This window comes from Mercurialis annua, linkage group LG4 (assembly GCF_937616625.2).
Source record: "Mercurialis annua linkage group LG4, ddMerAnnu1.2, whole genome shotgun sequence".
NCBI lineage: Eukaryota > Viridiplantae > Streptophyta > Magnoliopsida > Malpighiales > Euphorbiaceae > Mercurialis > Mercurialis annua.
The window spans coordinates 18,808,855-18,832,093 of record NC_065573.1 but is presented as its reverse complement, the minus strand read 5'-3'; the positions used below and the strand labels follow the sequence as shown (position 1 = coordinate 18,832,093).

The 23,239-nt window shown below is 33.7% G+C and overlaps 3 protein-coding genes across 4 annotated transcripts; 1 reads left to right on the top strand and 2 right to left on the bottom strand.

Annotated features, from left to right (window-relative positions):
- The first annotated feature begins 7,224 nt into the window (after window positions 1-7,224).
- LOC126676397 (kinesin-like protein KIN-14L) lies at window positions 7,225-14,615 on the top strand. The gene is made up of 19 exons (XM_050370587.2): window positions 7,225-7,403; window positions 7,511-7,585; window positions 7,744-7,901; window positions 8,173-8,328; window positions 8,425-8,671; window positions 9,190-9,281; window positions 9,350-9,421; window positions 9,555-9,662; window positions 9,752-9,826; window positions 10,312-10,393; window positions 10,508-10,603; window positions 10,710-10,883; window positions 11,096-11,202; window positions 11,512-11,855; window positions 12,179-12,429; window positions 12,532-12,695; window positions 12,956-13,644; window positions 13,980-14,155; window positions 14,262-14,615. Exons 1-19 carry the CDS (start codon window positions 7,358-7,360, stop codon window positions 14,336-14,338), a joined length of 3,189 nt encoding a protein of 1,062 aa, XP_050226544.1. The 5' UTR covers window positions 7,225-7,357; the 3' UTR covers window positions 14,339-14,615.
- A 358-nt stretch (window positions 14,616-14,973) lies between these two features.
- On the bottom strand, window positions 14,974-18,415 carry LOC126676398 (pentatricopeptide repeat-containing protein At5g39350-like). 2 transcript variants are annotated; one of them, XM_050370589.2, is made up of 2 exons: window positions 15,974-18,415; window positions 14,974-15,874 (listed from the first exon to the last, which is right to left on the bottom strand). In XM_050370589.2, the coding sequence occupies exon 1, from the start codon at window positions 18,192-18,194 to the stop codon at window positions 16,329-16,331; it is 1,866 nt and encodes a 621-aa protein (XP_050226546.1). In that variant the 5' UTR covers window positions 18,195-18,415; the 3' UTR covers window positions 14,974-15,874; window positions 15,974-16,328. The 2 variants fall into 2 exon arrangements, with proteins under 2 accessions (XP_050226546.1, XP_050226545.1); XM_050370588.2 differs by having other exon boundaries at window positions 14,974-15,800.
- A 135-nt stretch (window positions 18,416-18,550) lies between these two features.
- On the bottom strand, window positions 18,551-21,369 carry LOC126676399 (xylan glycosyltransferase MUCI21-like). The gene is made up of 3 exons (XM_050370590.1): window positions 20,774-21,369; window positions 20,602-20,679; window positions 18,551-20,058 (listed from the first exon to the last, which is right to left on the bottom strand). Exons 1-3 carry the CDS (start codon window positions 20,985-20,987, stop codon window positions 18,755-18,757), a joined length of 1,596 nt encoding a protein of 531 aa, XP_050226547.1. The 5' UTR covers window positions 20,988-21,369; the 3' UTR covers window positions 18,551-18,754.
- Between the last annotated feature and the right edge of the window lie 1,870 nt (window positions 21,370-23,239).

Here is a 23,239-nt window from a genome sequence, read left to right as displayed (position 1 = left end):
GCCATGAGCAAGGCTGATGGGTATCGATCGTTGGTCCATTTCCAATAAATTTAGGCTCAGGAACCGCCCAAATCGCACACCTCCAACTTGCCACTACGCCACATTGCGCTCTCTTTTCTCCACGAGCTCAAAACCTGTTTCCGCAACCGCATCATAATCCCTTTCCTTATAGGACTCGAACAGGTCAAATCTCACTACTACAAAAGGAGCTCAGTTACGCCATTACGCAACACATTCAAAATACTATTTTTTTCAGCTTCAAGTCTAAACTGACTTAAGAATCAGAGAGTTAATCGAACAAACCGCCATCCGATTAACCATCTACCTTGTTTTGCGGGTCATATCCGTCAATTGGAGTTCATAATCTATCAATTGGGTTTGTGGGAAAATTTTGAAACTTTAGTGAAGGAGCTTTTCTGCGAACCGAAATAACTCTATTGATCAGAATGATTCATGATGGAACTGACCATGCAGTCTAATCTTTAGCGGGATCCATGCATCTTGTCATGAGCCAAACGCAAACAATCAACATGATAGCAAGTAAGTATCACCAGTAGAAAAAACAGACGACAAAGAAAGTTGTACTACTAACCTTGCAAGCGGTAACCTTTAGCAAGGAAGATTTTGAATACACCAAAAAACCGCATAATAATGCACTAGTGGTAACAATGATCATGGATAATTGGAACATGAAGCGAATTAGTAGAAGAAACAAGCGCTATAAATCTAATGACTCGAGAGGCTTACGAATGTCTGGGAAGAAAATCCACAAAATTAAATAAAGTCACGATCCAACTTACAGGATTCAGAGGACCACCCATCTTCCCATTAGGAGCAAAATCCCTGATGATGAAAATTGGAAGAGACAAAAAAGATCAAGAAATAGCGACATTATTCCACGTAGTGGATATCAACCTCCCCTACAACACGATTATGGGGAGACCTTTTCTCTACGAATCGGCGGCTATGACCAGCATAAAAGCGCTCACCATGAAAATACCAACAGGTAAAAGAACTATAACTATAAAAGGAAACCATGAAATTGCCCAACAATGCTACGAGAAGTCAGTTTTCAAATTGTTCGAGACCTTTCCTATTGAAGAAATACTAAACCATGATATCGGAGAAAAAGACTACATGCCAAAGAGCCCAACGGTTAAACTAGAGCTAAATGTAAAAAATGAAGTAGACCTAGGAGCAACAATAGTCCCGGAAGTCAAAGAAACAATTATCATCATCCTAAAAAGGAATACCGAGACGTTCGCCTCAAAGGCCTCAGAGATACTGGAATTGATCTGCATATCATTCGAGGACTAATCCATATCAGTTGTGTTGCTCCGCTAAAAGATGACTCCCATTCTTTAATGCCACATATGTATATGTGTTAGCCAAAAAGCCAACTAGTAATAAATCCAGAAATCGGATATCGATCCCACGAGGACAAAAGGTTTAAAGTGAACGAGATATGATCTGGATTTTCAATTTGGAAAGCAAACGAGTAATTAGGTTGTTTAATTAACACTACGAAATCCAAACTAGAAATTAATAAACTAACAAAAAACTAACTTGCAATTCAATAATAAATGAACAGTGGTAAATGATTAAAACAATTAACAACTAGCGTAATTCAATCAATAGAAAGGGTTGGAGGTCAATAATCCAACTAGGTTAAGGCATTATCGGGACTTGGGTTTAGGTTCATAAAACGCGGACCGAGTGTTTCTAAGTCACAACTCCTGCTCTCTCGAGCCTCAAAGAGTCACAAACTACAACTAATCAAGATTAACCTACTCTCGTAGCACTAAACCTAATTAGAGCAATTAGCAATTAATCACAACTCAAAGGCCACCTAATTACTAACCCACTCTCATGATGTCACTAATTAAGCATCTAGTCAATTGATTCCAATTAATAAACTCTCTCTCAAAGTGAGGATTAATCTAACAATATACACTTTAGGTAGCTACTCCTAAGCATGCATTAAGAACATTAACTAAAACAACAAACTAACCCAAACCCTAACCCAAACATACATCTAACTAGGATTCATATCAGCCCCCAACAAAGGGGATTTAGCCACTCATGGCTAAAACAACAATAAAACTAATTAAATGAGCAATAGACATTAAAAGTAAAGATTAGTTATCCGTGTAGCACTAATGAACAAGAACATGAAATAGAGAATATAAATCTTCAATAATAAAACTTCAATCTCAAATAAAAGCTTCAAACATTCAACAATGGAGGAATCTTCAATCCTGAAGATGAAAACTAGTCTAAAAAGAGATAACTAAGAGAATATTCAAAAACTCATAAATGTTGCATACCTTAAAATGAAATAAAGTTGTATTTATAGGTGTTACAAAAGAGGAAACAAAAGACACCCACCAAAAGAGTGTTGGTCCAAAAATAGAAGTGAGCCTTAAGTCTTGTCCTTGTATCAAATTTGAATCCTGAGCCCATTTTTTATGTGGCTCGATTGAGCCATCCACTTATAAGTGAGGGCTCGATCGAGCCCTATGCCTTGAGAAATCCCTGGACACATTTCATCATGGGGCTCGATCGAGCCCCTCTTGGTAAGTGAAGGGCTCAATCGAGCCCTTCCTTATTTCAGCCAAATATCGCTCGTTTTCTTTACTCTTCGACTCGCTTCTTTTCCGATACTTGAATCCTTCCTTCTTTATGCCCAAAACACTTCACATTGCTCCGTTTTCCCTGAAATGCTAACACATACAATAAGCACACAAACATGGGATAAAAGCATGACAATGTATAACGAAAGCATGCGAAATTGACTCTTAAACATAGGTGTATTTTGCACATATCAATATGGACAAAAACTGTAGCCATAGCTTTTGTCATTCTTCAAAAGGGTACATTGAGAACCCTAATCCATAGGTATATTAGCGAATATTATATCTTTCAGGGACTAATCCATGTTCACCTCCTTTAGTATTAGAAGTTAATTGTCAAAAATACAAGAACTCCTAAATTATTAACTCTCTTTTTATCGCGAATGGAATAGAATTGAAACATAAAGATATTCATCCGGACAAGGTTTCAATCCATAACCCTTATTTAATTTTGATATTGGATTGAACGTGCGCCTCGCCGTTTTGATATTAACTGTTTTATTTTTGAATAATATCCCATCCAAGCAAAAAAGGGATTTGATTTCCGTCTCCTCATATTGATCATTCGTTAAACTAATAATTTCATTTTCTTCTTTAGTTAACCTAAGGGGAACTTCCTTAGATACCACCAATGCTTCCTGCCATTGACTAACAATGACAATTCTGTAGACTCAGAGATCAAAACTTGATAGACAAGACAAACGAGACCTACCAATTTATATATCGTTAATAATTTAGATTTATTTATTCTTACATTAGATTTATTAAATAGTTATACTTAATTTCCTTGAATTAATTAATGGCCAAATGAACAAAAAAAAGCCAAAATTTTGAAGAAAATTTCATAAAAGGTCAAACCTTTCTATTTTATCCAATTTGTCCCGAAACGCATAATTTTGTTTCAATAATGTCCAACTACGTGATTTTACTAATTTGGAGCCTACGTGGCGCTGATATGGCATGCCACACATTAGCGCCACATAAGCAAAATTGTATAATTCGACATAATTGAAACGAAATCATGCGTTTCAGGATAAAATTATATAAAATTGAAAGGTTTGGATTTTTGTGAAACTTTCATGAAATGTTTGGAATTTTTTAGTCATTTGGCCTTAAATAATTAATATTAGAAATCTCAAAATTTATATTTTTGTAAGCTAAAACATTCGAGTATTTGTTCTAATCAATAGTTAATTGCTCTATATAAAGTCTTAGAGATTATGGTTTAATTTAGCCTGCATCAAAACTCACATACATTTGTATCACATCATACAACAGTATGCCAAAGAAACACGATCATATATAAATGGACATTTGAACTAGAGCCAAATACAAGCAACCATGCAATCGCAAGATGATTGTATACAAAGCATGGCATATGATTGTACGCTTCTGATGTGATCATATTTTGTCTAAATCTAAAATCTAATTTTGATCGTGCAAGGAATATGATCATATACATTTATATGGCAGCATACAACCATATGTCAAAAGCAACACGATCATATATAAATGGACATTTGAACTATAGTCATATACAAGCAACCATACGATCACAAGATGATCCTATTCAAAGCAGGGCATATAATTGTATGCTTCTGATGTGATCTTATTTTGTCTAAATCTAATTTTGATCGTGCAAGAAATATGATTGTATTCTTAAACCATATGGTACTATATAGCGTACATATATAGTGGTAATTATTGAATTAAGAGAAGAGGTATAACATATCTATTTTGAATTCTAAGTCTTAGGACTTTGAGATATCACTCCATGTGATACACATTAAGGTACTAACTCTTTTGGCTATGTAGAATGACCACGAACAAAATATGAGCTATATTTCTTGCTCAATCTCTTGAAGATTACTTTGTAACATTCAAATCAATGTATATTGTTTGAGAGTCTTATTATTGTTTTCGAAAATAGAATTTTAGTGACATGGGAAGATAAAAATCAAATCTCTATGTAAAGGTGTTTTTTGCGATCCTATAAATAAAATTGATAATAGTTTTGTGTTGATCGACAAACTATTAAGTTTGGTGCGTGCTGGTTAAAAAATATTTCTTTCGTCCTAATAGAGTTGTCTACTTTGCCTTTATCATACAGTTTAAGAAAAAATAATTATTGTTATGTATTTTATAATGTTTTTCTCTATTTTTCTTATTACTCTTGTTTAATGTAGAGTACACTTTCTATTTACCTTATTAGTGGAATTTAAATAGGGGTAGAATATAAAGATTTTGTTTTAAAAAGGCAAAAGGTATAAAAAAAATCCTCGTATTTTTTTATAAAAATAGAGATCAGCCCTTTTACTTTTTTAGGTATAATTAAACCCTCTTTGTTTTGAAATAAAACAAATAACTCCTTTCATCCAACACCTTTAAAAACACTCGTTAATAGCTGACATATCTCTCATAATCATATAGAAAAAAAGTTCAAAAATAATTTTAATGTTTAAAATATTTACCGAAAATATAAGGGGATAAGTGTACCAAAAGTAAACTAAAAGGGTTTATTTGTTCGATTTTAAAATAATGAGGGTTTAATTGTTCAATTTCAAAACACGAGTGCTTAATTGTGTCCAAAAAAGTAAAAAGACTGATCCGTATTTTTGAGAAAAAGTCAAGAATTTTTTTGTACCTTCTGCTTTTTAAAAATGTTACTCTTTGAAAGTGGACAAGAATTTCAGCACAATTTTTTTTCTCAAAGTGGACAACTCTATTGAGACGGAGGGAATACTAATTTTATAGTGATCTTGTGAAATTCTTTTGTAGCCCGTTGAGTTAATAGATTTAAAAATTTCAACATCGATTAAGTAGTTTTGGAATTGAGCCGAATCACCATTTTTCTTTGTGATAATTTTCTGAAATACATATTTTGCTAACTAATTTACAATTTTACCTGCCAAGTTTTGACTTTTTTTATTTACGAAATTACCTTTTTTTTTTAATTTCACAAATACCTTTTTCCGTTTTTAATTTTGGTTTTTCGGTTCGGTCGACCGAACCGACCGATTGCATAACCCTATTTTTCAGTTTTTAATAATTTATTTTTTTTATAGATTTTTTATGGATTTTTTTTATTTTTGTATAATGTAACAAAAGTGTAAATATAGTGTTTTTATGGTGTTTTTGTAGTGTAAGATTAATGTATATATATTGTTTTTAAGTGTATTTATTGCATTTTGTAGTGTTTTTTATGGTCTATACCATGAAACACTGCAAATACACTATAAACACTGCAAATACACCATAAACACTGCAAATACACCATAAACATTGTAAATACACCATAGATATACTAAAAAATGGCAGAAATACACTAAATACACCAAAAATACACTAAAACGTAAAAATATTATAAGATTACTACAAATGCACCATAAATCAATTTGTTATTTACAAAATCAGTTGCAATAAACAAATCTATGAATAAAAGAAGATAAAATAAATAATTATATTAATAATAGAACGATATTATAAAAAAAATTATAGATCTACAATAATTTATTTACAAAATATTTAAATTATTTCAAAAAATTAAAAAAATTACACAAATCTAAAAACGAGTCGAGAAATTCATATCGCGAACGGAAGAGACGAACGGACTAGCGCGAACGGAAAAGACGAACAAAAAAATGACCGAAAACGACAAGAAATTCATCGGAAGACGAACGGAAGCGCGACTGGAAAGACGAATGGAAAAAAATCGGAGGAGACAAACTGAAAATCAAATGAAAAAAAGAAGAAAAAAAGAAAAGAAAAGAGAACTTTGAGAGAGAAAAGAGAGAAAAAAAAGTGGTTATGTAACAGTTTAACCTAAAATGAGATAAGCCTTCTTTATATAATGGATATTTTTGATAAATAAATTAGAAAAATAGGTAGCGTAAAAAATAAAAAAAAAATGTGCCAAAATGGTATAAATACTTTGCCAAAAACAGGTATTTGGAAAATAATCCCCTTTTGTTTCAAACACATTTTGAACTTTACAATTTCAAATATAAACTATCATATCTTTATTAGTGGCATGGTAATAGATATTTCGTTGTCCATGTTAACATTTTCTATTAGAAAATTATAATTAAATAATGTACAAAATAATAATGCATAAATTTTAAACATTAATATAAAGCTAAAACTCTTAACATTTTATAAATTTAAATATTAATGATATAATATTAATTTAAAATTCTCTTATCTTAAACATAAATAATGTAAAAAAATTAATTAAATATAAATTAAATTTAAGATGGAGAAAATAATTGCAAAGTAATTACAAGTGTGAAATATTTACACATCCGATTCCAAACTTATAAAAGAAGAAAAACAAGTTCACTTTGGGTAAATCCATAAATTTTGAGATCTATAAAGATTACAATCCCTCCTATAAATGGAAAATCACAATTTCAAAGACAAAAAAATCATCAAATCTCTAATCAAAAATAAAAATAAAAACACTCAAAAGTTAAACATGCTCGAATATGAACAGTCAGATTGAACTTTAAACGTGTCAAATTAAACGGCCATGATCCTCTTCAAAGACCCTACACATTTGAATTCAAAAATTAGCCTCTAAAAAAGTTAACGTTACAATTCAATAGCCATAGATTCAGACCCAAACCAAAAGGTCAAAAAAAAAAAATCAAGAAAATTTACCAGTTTTTCACTTGATTCTCTCATCCCTTTCTGGGTTTTGTTCCTCAGACTCTTTTTAGGGTTTGATGGTTACTAAGTTTGAGAACAGAGACCAATACAAGGAAACAAAAAGTATGCTCATTTATTTTTGATATTGAATAAAAGTTTACAAATTTATTGCTTTAGAATATTTATTAAGGTTTTTTCTTATGTGGGTTTTTTAATTTCTATGTTTTTAGTTTGTTGTTTGATGGAGAATTATGAAAGAACTGAGTTTCATGATATATTGGCTTCAAGAAAAGCTGAAGATGCAGGTCTGTTATTTTGTTTCTTGTTTCTTGAAATTTTATTTGTTTGGTTACTGAGAAAATTTCAATTCTTTTTTCTTTTCAAGATTTTGTAAAAGCTTTGGTCTATTGTATGCCATTGTGGGTTTATGGTAATTTGATGGATTGATTATTAAATTTTGTAGCTTGGAGACGGTTCCATGCTGCTGAGTGGCTTGAAAGCTTTGTTGGTCCATTAGGGTTTTCGAGCCATCCGTCGGAGAAAGAGTTTGTTTCTCGCTTGAGAAATGGATTGATTCTTTGTAATGCCATTAACAAGGTTCACCCTGGAGCAGTGCCCAAGGTAGTTAATTACATTGCAATGTTTGTATTCTATCTTGTAGTTTTCTTTTGGTTGATAATTGGAGAGGGGAGCGCTTGTGGGAGGAATAGAACCCACGATCTTAGCAGAATGCTGCCCGGTGTTTATAGCATTTGAGCTATAGCTCATTGGTTATCTTGTAATTAATTAACAAGAGTTCGTTGTGTGTTGATTTGAGCAAGAACCGAATATTATTTTGGGTATTGAGTGTTTCTCTATGTTTGAATTGTCTGATTTTGGGAATTGTTTGAAGGTTGTGGAGAATCAAGCGCCTTTGCAATCGTTAAATAGAGAATCTCATTCTCAGCCATTACCAGCAGCCTATCAGTATTTTGAGAATGTAAAGAACTTTCTAATGGCTGTTGAAGAGTTGAAGCTGCCTGCCTTTGAAGCTTCTGATCTTGAGAGGGTAATTGCATACACTATGTTCATTACTGCTTTAACTTATGTGCTGCCAATGGTATAATGTGGCTGAATGAGTTTATGGTTTGTTTTTGTTCAAAAGGATATATTGGAGGCAGGTTCCGTAGCTAAGGTGGTTGACTGCGTATTGGCACTTAAATCGTATCATGAGTGCAAACAAATGAATGGTGGGAATGGGTTTTATAGGCCCACCAGATCTCCAATAGTTTTCCCCCCCTCCAATGGGAACAATTCTCGACCCATCTCGTCGGAATCTTGTAGACGCTTGGATATGTCCGCAGCAACTGAGAAAAACCCTCCTGCAGATGTTGACATTCAGAAACTTGCTGGTACAAATGCTTCTTTTTTTGGTTTTGAACTAAGTACCTATATTGCATGTAATGTAAATTTGTCGAGCCCTACGCTTATGATAACTCCGAAAATCTGTATTATTAACCTATTTGTAAAAATTAAAATTTCGCCTTTTCTTATTTTTGGCGTTTTTCGTTTTCATGCTTCATAGCTGAGTAAGTGCTTCTCATTTATACATATTAATTGGTTTTTTGGTTGGAATCTTGGTTTTTGCCGGTGCACTTTCTGTTGACAACTGAGTGAAATTTGCTGGCCAGTTAGTGAGAATGCTGCATGTTTACAAACTGTGTAAAACTAGATATCTATATGACTTGATGATTGTGAAATAGTAATCCAGTTGTTTAGTGACAAATTAGGAACTATTTGTGTGGCTTTGTTTGAATATAAAATGAGAATCAAACTAGTAATGCAGAATGCTAACCCCTTCAATTTTACCTTTGTTGTTGTATTAAAGCAAGTTCTTGCAGAAAACTAAACTATTAATTTGATGTTGTAGATGAAGTTGTCAAGCTACTTGCTGGACATGTGGATGATACAAAGGAAAACATTAATGGGAACCTTCGAATGTCTTTCCATGATGCTAATACGGTATTTAGCTGCATAATACATTTTCTTTAATTCTATTCGGTCTTATAAATGATTCTTTTGGAAAATAGGATCTCGAGAAGTTATTAACCAAGATCATGTCAACTTGTTTGGAGGATAAACTTCAGAATCCTTTCTCTGAGGTAAGTTGAATTGCTTACTTGAACTGGGAAAATAGTTGTCCTATTAACCTTTCTATTACTAGTATTCAGGCTACATAATTTTTTTTTCAAAAATTTGAACACATTTTGGGATGTTTTAATTTTCTTTTTTCAGAAACAGTTGAAAGTAATGTTCAAGGATTTAATAAAAGAAAGAAGTATCTCACCTGATCATTCGGCATCAGTGCCTTTTGATGATTCAGCTGAACCTGGAGGTTCCAAGGTCTGTTACTCCTTTTTTTTTCTATTTGGTGTTGCATCATTAACCTTTTAGTTAGAGATTATAATCTGCCCCTCATACATGTTTTGCAGTGTGGCCGGGCTTGCTCCAGCAAGGGAAACTGCAAGCACAGGCATTTATTTCAACTGCAAGAAAAGGAACTTATGGTTAGTGGTTTGCAGCCTCAAATTTTAGTTTTAGAGGATTAAAAGGTTATATTGTAGCTTATTGTTTGGGTTTCCGATGAAGAATGATAAGTTCTAGAAACCTTTTCCTCTTTTGGTCTATTTCTTGATGTTAGCAGAGTTAAATTAAAGAGTTGAATCAAACTATGTTGCACAAAAACTTTTCGAGTTTTGTATTACGGAATTTCATTAAGTTTCTGGAAGCGCTTGTGAAACTTCTGAATTTTATTCTTATAACCTACTCTTGTAAAACAAATTCGTTTCATCGTTTTCTATTTCAAACATATTCCATTTTGTGCAACATCGACTTCAAGAGATGCTGCAAAGTGTGAAAGGCATTGCGTTTGTGAACTCTTTCAAAACTGTTTATTACTTTATTTTAGTAGGAATATCCCCAAGAGATGACAATCTGTTTAGATTTGCTATACTCGTTATTTAAATGCTGCTTGGTTATATTCATCTTTCAGGATCTGAAATCCCTGTTGATGAAAACAAAAATTGAGTTTGAAGACTTGCAGTCTCACTTTCAGGCTGATTTGAAGAATCTTGGTAAGTTGCTCTTACAATGTAATTAAGATAATGATCAGTATTTTATGTTAATTCTTTTAACATAAATAAGAATCTCAAAAGTTTTAAAATGCTTGCATTTATCTATGGCTTCAGGATTTCAAGTACAGGAGATGTCTACTGCTGCACTTGGATATCACAGGGTATTGAAAGAAAACAGGAACTTATACAACATGGTCCAGGACTTGAAAGGTAGATTGTTGCCAATAATCTTGTATCATTTTCTGTAAGATTTCTGTTGCTGTTGAACTTAAAATGTTCACATTATTACTGTCATTCTGATTATGATTTTTCTCAGGTAATATTCGAGTATACTGCAGAATTAGGCCAGCCACTGCTGGTGAAAGAAACAGTGTAGTAGATTTTGTTGGAGAAGACGGTTCTCTAGTGATCTTGGATCCATTGAAGCCCAGAAAAGAGGGCAAGAAAATGTTCCAATTTAACCGAGTATTTGGCCCTAGTTCCACTCAAGGTACTAAACATTACTGATGTAATTTTGATTGGCAAGTTGAAAGCATTGTGAGCTTATGTTTTTGAGATTCTTATAAGGATATGTTATAAATATAAAATGTCAGAATTTTAGAAACGTTTTCGGAAATAGAATACACTGATTGGCAGATTTGATCATTGTAAATTCAAGAGTACTTGCTAACTTGTCATTTATGGCTTATTGCCTTTTCTCAGATGATGTATACAAGGACACCCAACCCTTGATTAGGTCTGTCATGGATGGCTACAATGTCTGCATTTTTGCCTATGGTCAAACTGGATCTGGCAAAACATATACCATGGTATTTTTCTTAACAATTCAGCAGATAGCATTTGGTTTCAAGTTATTTGTGGTAGTGGGTCGAATTAAACGGATAACTGAACTGAACCGATATTATCGTTAGTTCAGTTTGACATTATATAAAAAAGAACTCAGTTTTAAGATTCGGTTTGGTTTTCGAAGTACAAAAATGTCAGTTCACTTTTGATACAACCACACTGAACCTACTGATTCGGTTGTAAATTCAGTTTGACTTGGTTCGATTTGAATTGTATGCACACCCCTATGCGGGATAACAGTTTGAAGTCTGATATGGATCGCATGTTTGCAGAGTGGTCCATCAGGTGGATCGACTAAAGATATGGGGATTAATTTTCTGGCTCTGAATGACCTCTTTCAGATGTCCAAGAAAAGAAAGGACATTATAAGTTATGATATAAATGTGCAAATGGTGGAAATATATAATGAACAAGTAAGGGACCTTCTTGTAGAGGATCCGTCAGCTACTAAATTAGAGATTCGAAGCTGCAGTGCTGAGAATGGGTTGAGTCTTCCAGATGCTAAAATGTACCCTGTAAACTCCACTTCTGATGTGCTAAATCTCATGAAACTTGGTGAGGTCAATCGTGTTGTCAGTTCCACTGCACTCAACAACCGAAGCAGCAGATCCCACAGGTCTTTTTTTTTTTGAAACCGTTATATGATCTATAGATTTCTGGATGATCTGTTATTGCATTTTGTTAAAGAAAAGTCGGAAAAAAAAAACAATTTGTAGTTTTATCGCACGGAAACAGAATGCACTGAAGTGGGAAATGCTGAAAGTAAACAGGGTTAAATAATAATATATTGGAGTTTCAGCATAGCATTCAACATGTTTCTGTGCAACATAAGTTACCAAAAATAATCAAACAGCTCCATTTGTAAGGTATTTAATGTATATTCCGAGTCCATAAGCTAATTTCACAAAATTGATTTGGTGATTTGATTTCTTTCTGCAGTATCTTGACCGTTCATGTGCATGGAAAGGACACTTCTGGAAACACCATTCGTAGTTGCCTGCATTTGGTAGACCTTGCAGGAAGTGAAAGGGTAGATAAATCTGAAGTTACAGGCGATAGGCTGAAAGAGGCACTGCATATTAATAAGTCTCTTTCTTGTCTTGGAGATGTGATTGCAGCTTTGGCCCAAAGGAATTCTCATGTTCCGTACAGAAACAGCAAACTTACACTTCTCCTTCAAGACTCCCTAGGTTAAAATATGCAAATAACTAACTACATTTGTTCTTACTGACTTGGTATATGTTCATCTTCCAGTTTGCTAACAAGTTTATATCTGGAAATTTAAACTTCAGGTGGACATGCGAAAACACTGATGTTTGCTCATATGAGTCCCGAAGGAGACTCTTTTGGAGAAACTATCAGTACTTTGAAGTTTGCTCAGAGGGTATCCACTGTTGAACTCGGTGCTGCTCGTGCAAATAAAGAAAGCAGTGAGATTATGCAACTCAAGGAACAGGTAAAAGTTTAAATCTGAGTTGTTCATTGTTAGTAGGGTGTGTGCATTCCGAACTGTTGATTTTTCTGATTTGGTTCGGTCTTTACCAAAATTCAAGTGAAATATTGTTACTTTTAAAATAGAATCGAACCAAAAACTGATTATTTATTATGTCAAATCAAACCGAACTGAATTTATTGGTTCAGTTTGGTTCAGTTTTTGCACAAATCTAATTGTTATTCATGACAATTGACAAGTTTATCAAACAATTTGGTATGCAGGTTGAAACCCTTAAGAAGGCATTGGCAACAAGCAAAGAAGAGCAGAACACACAGTTCAATAGAATGAAGGAACCAAGATCTCCGTCAAAAGCAATGATGGAGCGAACTCCTCCACGCCTGCGGAGACTAAGCATTGAGAATGGAAGTGAGATGAAGTCTAAAACAGTGAATCCCTTAGATAGGAAGGGATTAAAAACACCTTCTGTACCAGCTCGTTCCCGAAGATTAAGTTTGGAAGGTCCAAAATACGGCAAGAAAGATACTTCTAAGATAGCTACAGATGATACAAGTAAGCACCTATTCTATGAGCCAGTCATTACACTGCAGAAATATGGTCAATCTCAAGATCAGGAAGCAGCAGCGTCAAAGACATATGGCTATTCTAGTAATGGAAGATCCACGATGGAAGTCTATCGTCTCAATGCTCCTAGAAGTCCTACTAGCTCTTCTTATCAAAAGCAAATGGCTAAAACAGACACTAGTTCGCAAATTCCACTTCTTAAGCTGCCAGTGACACCTGAACCACAAATACAAGTGAGAAATGAGGTTCAAATAGTGAAGCAAAATGATTTTGGTCTTCCTACAGATTTTCAAGCAACTAATTTGACCAGTAGTGCCCATGGAAAAGAGTCTCAAATAAGAAAATCATTGCGAACCATTGGAAAACTGATCAATGGTTCTGAGAAAAGGTATGTGTAGACTCTGACAACTTTTTGTTTTTTTGGTGCACATTAAATCTTTGTAAATATTATGTAGTATTCAACTATGTTGCATAGAAACTTCTCGACTTATATGTTTTCGCATTTTGTTTCCGTTTCTCGAAACACTTTTGGAACTATGAAACTCTACATTTATTACCTATTCTTATAGAAAATACCATTTTTGGTTTTTGGTTTTGGTGTTTTACGTTTCCGAGTTCCCGTTTTCATGCTACATGTGCAGGACTATGGTAGAGTTAGGAAAGTAATATATTGTTTTACAGACATGTTTCCTAGTGTGTGACTATCTGGCTGTCAAAATACAGGAACCAGCAGCATTCAAAGGAAGTAGAACCTATGAATTGCGCAAGCAATAAAAACAGTGATTCACCTCTTACAGCTAATGGGAGGACAATAAGGAGGCAATCACTAACTGGAGTATATGAATTGGGGTCAGATAGATCACGTCGATCTTCTCTTGGAGGGAAGGCTATGGATTCTGGTAAGTGTATACCCGACTGAAGCATGGTATAGCATAAATTACGGAAATGTGTCTAATTCATCCATCTTATTTCTGTAATATTTTGTTTCATGTTTCGCCAACGCAGATGATTCTAGACGAAACGCGAGGACTCCTCCTCCTGTCCATTATTCATCATCAAAGACAACTAAGCGATGGCATTAACTCAAACTAAGAGAAGAATACTTGGATGATGCTTTGACTTGAAGCATTTTGATAGACCCTGTTCAATCATTCATCAAGCAACAGAACAATGAGTTTTGACACTAATGTTGCTTTGGCCTAATTTAGGAATAAATACGGAGTTTAGCGATAGATTTAGCGAGAATGTCATTGCATTTTTGTACATAGTAGGAGATATAACTGATGTGCTTAGTGCTTTACTTCAAAGCCTAGTTTTTGGCATATTGAAATGATTTATTCAATCACATCAGAATATGAAGTAGAGGTGCGCATTGCCAGACTTAGATATCATATCAGGGCTTTAATTTTGGCTCTGCGTTCATAGAATTTGCATTAATCTATAGAGACTAGTTGAATAATTCTTTAATTTGTTAGTCTGAATCGGTTCGATTCGGTTTTGGAAGCAACAAACTTAAATTCACTTATAGTACAGAACAATAAGATGATAAATGGATAAAATAACATTTCATTGGTAATAATAAATTAACCATAGAAACACTGATGTAGATAAAAACTTGTTCGGTTTCTCTTTCGTTTAGTAATGTACCAAGCAACATGAGTCAATTACATCAAAACTAACATACACAAAACAATGAAGAGCATACTGGAATCAAAGATTAAACAAAGAATTAATAGCAGCTGCACCAAACATCTTTATTCACACAAGGGAAATTTATTCGATTCTGCTTACATGTATATTGAACAATAAATGCTAAATCTCTACAAACAGATACATTCCATTTCTTTCAATAGCGAACGGAGACGAAAACTGCAATTCATGCACAAATGGACAGTACTAGTGAACAATTCTCTTGATGTCTTGAAAGGACATACTTATAAACTGATTCTTTTCAGCCTCCCTTATGGAATGAATTTTGACATCCATATGCTTGGTTCTTCCATGTTGAACTAGATTTTGGGCTATAGCCAAGGCTGATTTATCGTCATCAAACAAATCAATACGCTCGTTTTTGGACATGACCCAAATCTGCAAGAATGTTTCTCACTCAAATTGCTTGATTTTCTGTAGCTGCAACTGATACATACCCGGTTTTTGCAGTTGACTGAGCCGCAATATCTTGCTTTCTGGCATTCCAAACATTACATCTCCAGTTTCTTAAGAGAAAACATATTCTCAGGTGTTTCTCAAATCATCAATGGCATAACAATTAATTTCACAACTTGAGACCTTGTGTAGAAGATGCCTAGATCAGTTGTGGCCTCATTCTCATTCTTGAGTTTGTATGCTCTGTGTTCACTCCCAACAAGTTCGAAACTTTCAAAAAATGCTGATTTTATGTCATAATGATAGACCTTCCAACCCATTTGACCTGCTAGAGCTAACAGAACCTTCATAGTATCATATCTTATAACTCCAACAACTTGAGCATAACCCTTCACAATAAGTCCGGCCTTGTGTTTGAAGAAGAACCATCTGAAATCCCTGTTGAAGAACACACGGAGAGGTATTAACATCAAAATCAGCAACAACTCTGTCAGTTTTTACAACAAATGAATCTGCAAACACCAAAAAAACACCCTCTAAAGCAAACCCAAAAACAGAGAAAATTAGAAGTTATAATATGAAAAAGTCTGAGAAGATAAAGAGAGACTTACAACAACAGAGAGATAGAAGCAACAGAGAAGAGAAAGAAATAAGAGAAACAAGTTTAGGCCTTTTTCTCTTGTATCCTATGTAGCACGGACGACGGAAAACGGAACACTTTGGATACGGACACAGAGAAACGGTGTTTTTTTAATGTTTCCTATGGAAAAAAATGAAGTTTCGTGTCTAAAGCATCTAAGTGTCCAATATATTTCTAGAATGGAATGAGTGAAGTGCCCGTACTATCTAGCTTGTATCCACTTCATAAAAATCAGCAGAAGCTCCAATTTCATCCCCAAAATACTCATTCTGCAACAGATAAGAACAAGGAGCAAGTCTTTAAAGTCGACCAGTTATAACGATTCCTCAGTTTCCAATTTCAATCAAACTTTTCCCGGATGGCTTGATCAGTCCTTTCCCTTCCATTTTCTTTCTCACCCTTACTGCATCTTCCCACATTCCACCTCTAGCATATATATTTGATAACGTCACATAATGGCCTGCACATTTGGGTTCCAAGCAGATTAGCTGTTCTGCAGCCAGAATTCCAAAATCAACATTTTGATAGGCTTGACAGGAAGCTAGCAGAGCCCCCCAAATGGACTTATCAGGATGTAGAGGCATTTTGCCAATAAAACTGATGGCCTCTTCAAACCGACCAGCACGTGCTAGCAAGTCAACAATGCAAGAATAATGTTCCATTCTGGGCGTTAATGCATAGTTTTCAGTAATACTGTGAAAGAGCTCGAGGCCCTCGTCCACAAAACCTGAATGACTACAAGCGGATAACGCACAAGTGAGTGTCGTAGAATCAGGGCAAATACCTGACGAAATCATCACTCGCAGAAGTTTAAGTGCAGCCTGACCGTGCCCATGCATTCCATATCCTCCAATCATTGTGTTCCATGAAACTATATCTTTGGTGGCCATGCTAGAAAATATCGAGTATGCCGATCTTACACAGCCACACTTGCAATACATGTGTATAACTGCATTCCAAACTGTGACTACAGAACTGAGACTGCTGCTTTTCCTAATATAAGCATGTATTTGGTTCCCAAATTGTAAACAGCACACTGGCAAAATGGTGGAGATTGTTGTTTGATTGGCCTTAAGGCCCTTTTTTAGCATTTCGCTAAAACATTCAATTGCCGGTTTCTCCAGCTCTAATTCAACAAAACCAAGAATCATAGCATTCCAAGTCACTACATCAGTTTTGTCCATCACTTCAAACACTTTTGCAGCATCCTGAATTCTACCAAATTTAGCATACATTGTGAGCAAAGCAGCACCTGCTGAACTGTAAAAAGTACTGTTTGTTTTCGCTTTTATCCCATAACCGTGTACTTCTTTCCCGCTCCTCAAAGCACCAAGGTGACGGCAAGAGATGATGACACTACACAGACAATCTAAATCAGGAGAGACAACACCTCTAGTAACCATATCTCGAAATACTTTCAACGACATTTCTTCCTCTCCACGCTTAGAATAACCCGATATGAAAGTGGTCCAGGAAATAATATTAGGCTGCTCAATCTGTTTAAAAACCTCCCAAGCTTCATCAAAACGCCCCAATCTACAGTAAGCATTCATCAAAGTATTCCAAGTGACAACATCAGCTTCCAAACCATCCGATCTCAAACAACCTAAAAGCGCCACAGCGGACTCTAACAAGCCGTTAGAAACACACCCCAAAATCATGGAATTCCAAGAAAACAAATCCCTCTCCTTCATTTCCTCAAAAACCAACCTACCACTCCTAACATCCCCACATTTCACATACATATCAATTAAAGAATTACAAACTTGCAAATGAAACTCAAACCCACACACAATAACATCCTTATGAATCCAAATTCCCCCCTCCAACCACGACAATTGCGCGCATGCTCTCAACACTTTCGGAAACACATAGTTATCAGGAAAAACGCAGCTAAATTTCATCAACCCATAATTTTGTATACATTTCTCATACATTCCATGCCTCAAGTAAAGGCTATAAAGCGAGGTCCAGGCGTATACATTTGGTTGAGGTATTTTATCGAACAGTTTATGTGCAGAGATAAAATCGTCAGAATCTGCATAGAGTTGGATGAGTTTGGTGAGTGTAATGGGTTGGTTAAGTGAGGCAGATACTGTGATTTGTTGGTGAATTTGTTGGGCTTGGTTTAATGATTTTGATATTTTTAGCAGATTGATGAGAGTGTTTTTGTTTGTTTGGCATAAGCTCATTTGCTTAAGAAGATTATAAATTTTTTGAATTTTTTAGGGTAGTTTTGTAATAGCCCTATATATTATGTATGCTCAACTTGTGAAGCAAATTTAGAAATGTAGATTAAGGTAAAGGCTTGGTGAAAAAAATCAGCAACCGGGTTGTAATTTCCGTCTAATAATATGATAGTCTATCTCGATATGCTTGGCACACTCACAAAAGAACATGATTGTGAAGCTTGAGTTGTTTGACTGATCTGCAAATCATCTGATAAATAAGAAATTTAAAAAATCTATACAGTGTGTTGGTTCAGTTCGGTTTGAAATTGTGTTGGTTCAGTTCGAAAAAGCTTTAAGAATGCATCGATATTGTTGCGTATAGAAACTTGCTCGGAGTTCTTTCATCGGGTATTAATAACACACACACGGAGTTCTTTCATCAGGTATCTTATTCACATTAGGGAAGCTTATTGTATTCTACTTACATGTATATTGTACAATGACTCCACTAACATCTACAAACAGACCTTATACATCAATGGTAAGGTCAAGAACTAGACATATTTGTACTTCCGCGTGTACTAATGCGAACGGAGACGAAAACTGTCATTCGTGTTTCTGATGGAGTATCGATAAGCACGAACTAACCGCTTTTGGAATCTTCCAAGGTTTAATATCACATTTTGACTATCAAGATAGATTGTTTTTGTATATTCCCATCCCTTATTGGCTATGCTTGGAGGGTCTTGTAGAACAGGATCATTTCTATCATATTTGTCATACAATGAGCTCTCCGTAGGCGCAATTTGATAGCCGATATACTTCAAACCGAGCTTTCTAGCAGGCTCTCCGTAGTATGCATCTGCTGCCCATTCTGTTCCAAGAGGAATCACTTGAATAAACACAGAACCAGGTTTCATAAACAGAAAGTGAGTCATGGCAGCACCATGAACACCAATCATAACGTCACTTGAATTAAGTGCCCAATAAATCCTGGCTAGCTCAGTCGTCGGGCCAGGCTTCAAAACTTCAACTCTGAATCCAATTTTTTCAGCCATCTTCACTAACAAATCTTCATTAGTTATAGCTCTTGAAGCATTTCTAGATACGATAACCAATTTCGGTCTTCTCTTCAACTTCAATTCTTGCACGTCCTCTTTAAACTCTAGCAAAGTTTCTGATGAAGGGGGTAAAGCAAGTACTTTCTGTTTCGGTTTCTTTTGAGCTACTTCCCGTTCGGTTTCCGCCCGAATCAAACTTTTAATCCGAGGCCGATAAGCTTTATCTAGAAGATTATGAAAATCAACAATGCTTTTGTTCCCACTCACTAAAGAAGGATCCATAGCAAGTTCATCATGGATTCTAAGACCAACAATCGCTTCAGGGAAGCAATGAATTCTCTTGTCCGTACTAAAATCAATAGCAGGATAATCCGAAAGATGCGAAAGAATATCTCCATACTTCATTATCCACCAAGTATGATACTCAAGAATGACAAACACAACCTTCTTTTTAAAATGTTGGGATGTAATATACAAAGGCAAAATCCCATCGTTAAATTCGTGATAAACATTGCCCGTATAGCCTCCAGTCGAAAAGAACACAGCCGGAACTTCATGTTTCACATCACATCGATGGTCTATCGCAGATTTTTCTTGCTTCGAAACGAGGTCTAATTGATCAATTGTGTCCATTACACTCTTTTCCCATTTTCTAGTATATGGTTTGATCTTTTCGTGTTGAAATTCATCACTATCTCCAATCAAAGTACTGATATTTCTTGAAGTATAAAGAAAAACCGAAGAAGAGACAGAGTGTGTTCTTACATCCCCTTTCATTACACAAACATCCGAACGAATACTTCTCCTGTCACAGCACATGGTTCCTGAATAATTCACCATGAAAAAACAAAGAGCAAAAATAAGACATTGAAAGTTCTTTGTAGAATAAAGAGTCACACATGTGATTTAAAGTCAGTAACTTTCAGCACTTTAACCTATAACTCAAGAATCCAAGATTCCTATGTAAGCAAAACATCCAAACAAATGAAAGGGAAAACTCAGTTTTTTTAAACTTTATAGCTTTAACCGGTTACTCATGGAGCTAAGAAAACACTAAAAAGTCTGTATTTAACAGCTTTACAGTCTGGTTAATACTATTTGATTTAAACTAATAAAACAGATATAAAAAAAACTATAAATATGCCGGGCGGGCGGCACGGACACTTTATTCAATCAACGCGTCCTGTTTCGAAATCGTGTCGGACACGAAACTTTATTTTTACATACAAAACCTTAAAATAACAACGTTTTGCCGTGTTTCGAAATCGTGTCGGACACGAAACTTTATTTTTACATACAAAACCTTAAAATAACAACGTTTTGCCGTGTCCGTGCTATCTAGTAATTATGCAAGAAGAAAAACTAACCATTAGAGATTGAAGAACACAAGGAAGCATTAACATCAAAACCAGCAACAACTCCATCAGATTCAACAACAAATGAATCTGCAAACACCAAAAGAACACCACCCATTAAAACAAACCCAAAAACACAGAAAAACACAAATCAAAACATAAAAAAAAACAGAGATAAACTTACACAAGAGAGATATAGGAGAAGATGAGCAAAACAAATGAGGAGCCAAAATAAGACAACAACACAGAAGAGACAGAATCAGCAGAGAAACAAGCTTAGGCCTTTTCCTCTTGTAATAACCAGAACTAGCCCAAACCAAACCAAATGCTTCCATATCTTCTTCTTGAGCATGATATTCACCTTTTTTCAACAGATTATAACGATGGTAATGCACCATTTTCTTTACCAAACCAAATTTTTAATGTTTTTAAGTGAACCCAGCTAGCAAAACTAGAGGAAAAAACCTTTTTTTAATTTTTTTTTTACAGTTCTTATTTGGTTATGTGATGAAAAGGTTGTGTTTTGAATAAGCAAGTGACCAAGAAGAAGAAAAAGACGGAATTTTTTTGTGATGTAGTAAGAAGTTATGAAGAAATGAAGAGATAGAGAGAGAAAGAAAAAAAGAGTGGTTTATGTAGAGAGAGAAGCAAGTGAGGCTTTGGTTCTTGGAAGGTGTTTTTGTGAGTTTGCAAAGCTCTGTTTTCCTACTTTTCACACTCATATGCAAGAAATGGTTGGTTGTATAAAGAGAAAAAGAATGAAGAATTGTTCAAATAAAGAAAATAAAGGTGGCTGAAACAATGGAGGCTTAAAATGAAAAAATATGGAGTATATTACGATGGCCAAATTATTTAAAAAAAACCCACTTTGTAACATTTTTTCGTTTATACCCAGATCTAAAAAAAAGTTCATTTGTATTCTTTTTTTAATTTTTCATTTTCATCTCTAACCTAAAGAGCTAATTTGACCTCTTTTTATTTGAAAAATATTCAAAATGATTATTTATATTTAGCTTATATTCTAATTAAACATTAATATTATTAATCATTTATAATGTTTTCATCCTTTAATTAATTTAATTATCAAAAAAATTAAATTTTAGGGAAGAGATGAAAACAAAAAATCAAAAAAATGATACAAATGAACTTTTTCCTACGTGAGGGTATAAACGAAAAAATGTTATAAGGTGGGTTTTTTTGAGTAATTAGGCCTATTACAATTGATGTGCATCTTAATATATTTTTAGGTCTCAAAATTAAATTCGAAGTAAGTTTAATTTCTTCCACAAACGTTTTCTGTTCTCCCATTATTAAAAAAATATTTTTATATTTTTTATTTTCAAAACTAATTTTATTTGTATGAGGCAAATTTCAGTTTGTAAATTTTAAACAGTTGCATATATGAGTATAATTTAAATTTTATATTTTATTTAAAATAGAAGAACATCTTACCATCATAAAATTTACATATTAATATATTAATAAAATAATATCATTAATATAATTAATTAATTACTCTTTTATATTTAATAACATATTATATTATTATTAACTCTTTATACAGATTACACGACAAATTATGCATTATTTAAAATAATTATTTTTTATTCTAAAATAATACATAATTTATAATAGATTAATTAATTATTTTATTGTATGTAATAGTAATTCTATATTATTTATATTTAAATATTTTATATTTTTCTTTCTCCAATACACTTTTGATTTTATTATCATTAATAAAAGTATGTATAATAATTTTATAGTTTTGGTCTAAAAAGTAAAATATTGTTTAAATGTGGAAGTAATAATTAGGATTTGAAAATACAAAAAGTTGATAAAGAAATGATAGTCAAATAAAGACATACATTAATAGCGTGTAAAATAGAAATTGGAAAGCTGTTAGTTATCTGGTTGCTTGGATGATGGCTGTATTTGCAACCGATGACTCGTTGGTTTGTTCACAAAAAAACAAATAAGTGATAGATAAAGCCTACTCTTCAGCCCCAATCAACTTCTATATTTTTTTGATTTAAGCTACTAAACTCTACTTTTTTTATGTTTGACTCTTTTTAGCTTTACATTCACTTATTAAATCCTAAACAAAATTAACATAAATTATATTTGAACCCTTGAAATTTTTGTTTTGTTTAATTTAACCCTTCAATTCAAAATTAGTGACTTTAAATTCCTAACTCTATATTTTGGTCGAATAGAAGTATAAATATATTTTTCACAAGAAATGTAAACTTAATTTAAGGCAAAAATCCATTAAATATATTGATTTTATTAAAATAACTGATTTTTTTATAAGATAGTGTAGTAATGTGTAGTAGTGTATTAATTCAAAGGTATATAATACTACAATTGATATTTTAGTTCTATAAAAATACAAGAACATCTTAAATGTTTATAAAACTATAAAAATTATATTGCTTATATTAATTCGGTTTGATTAATTCAAAAAAATTAAATTTAAATTCAAACTGAATTGAATTAATAAATTTTATAAAAAATCAATTAACATCGAATCAATTTTGAAGTATGTTTGAATTTCATGCCACATATATTTTTTTATAGGGAAAAGAGCCATTTTTGCCTCTAAAGTTTGACTCAAGGATCCAATAAGCCCTCAACGTTTGGAAATGTT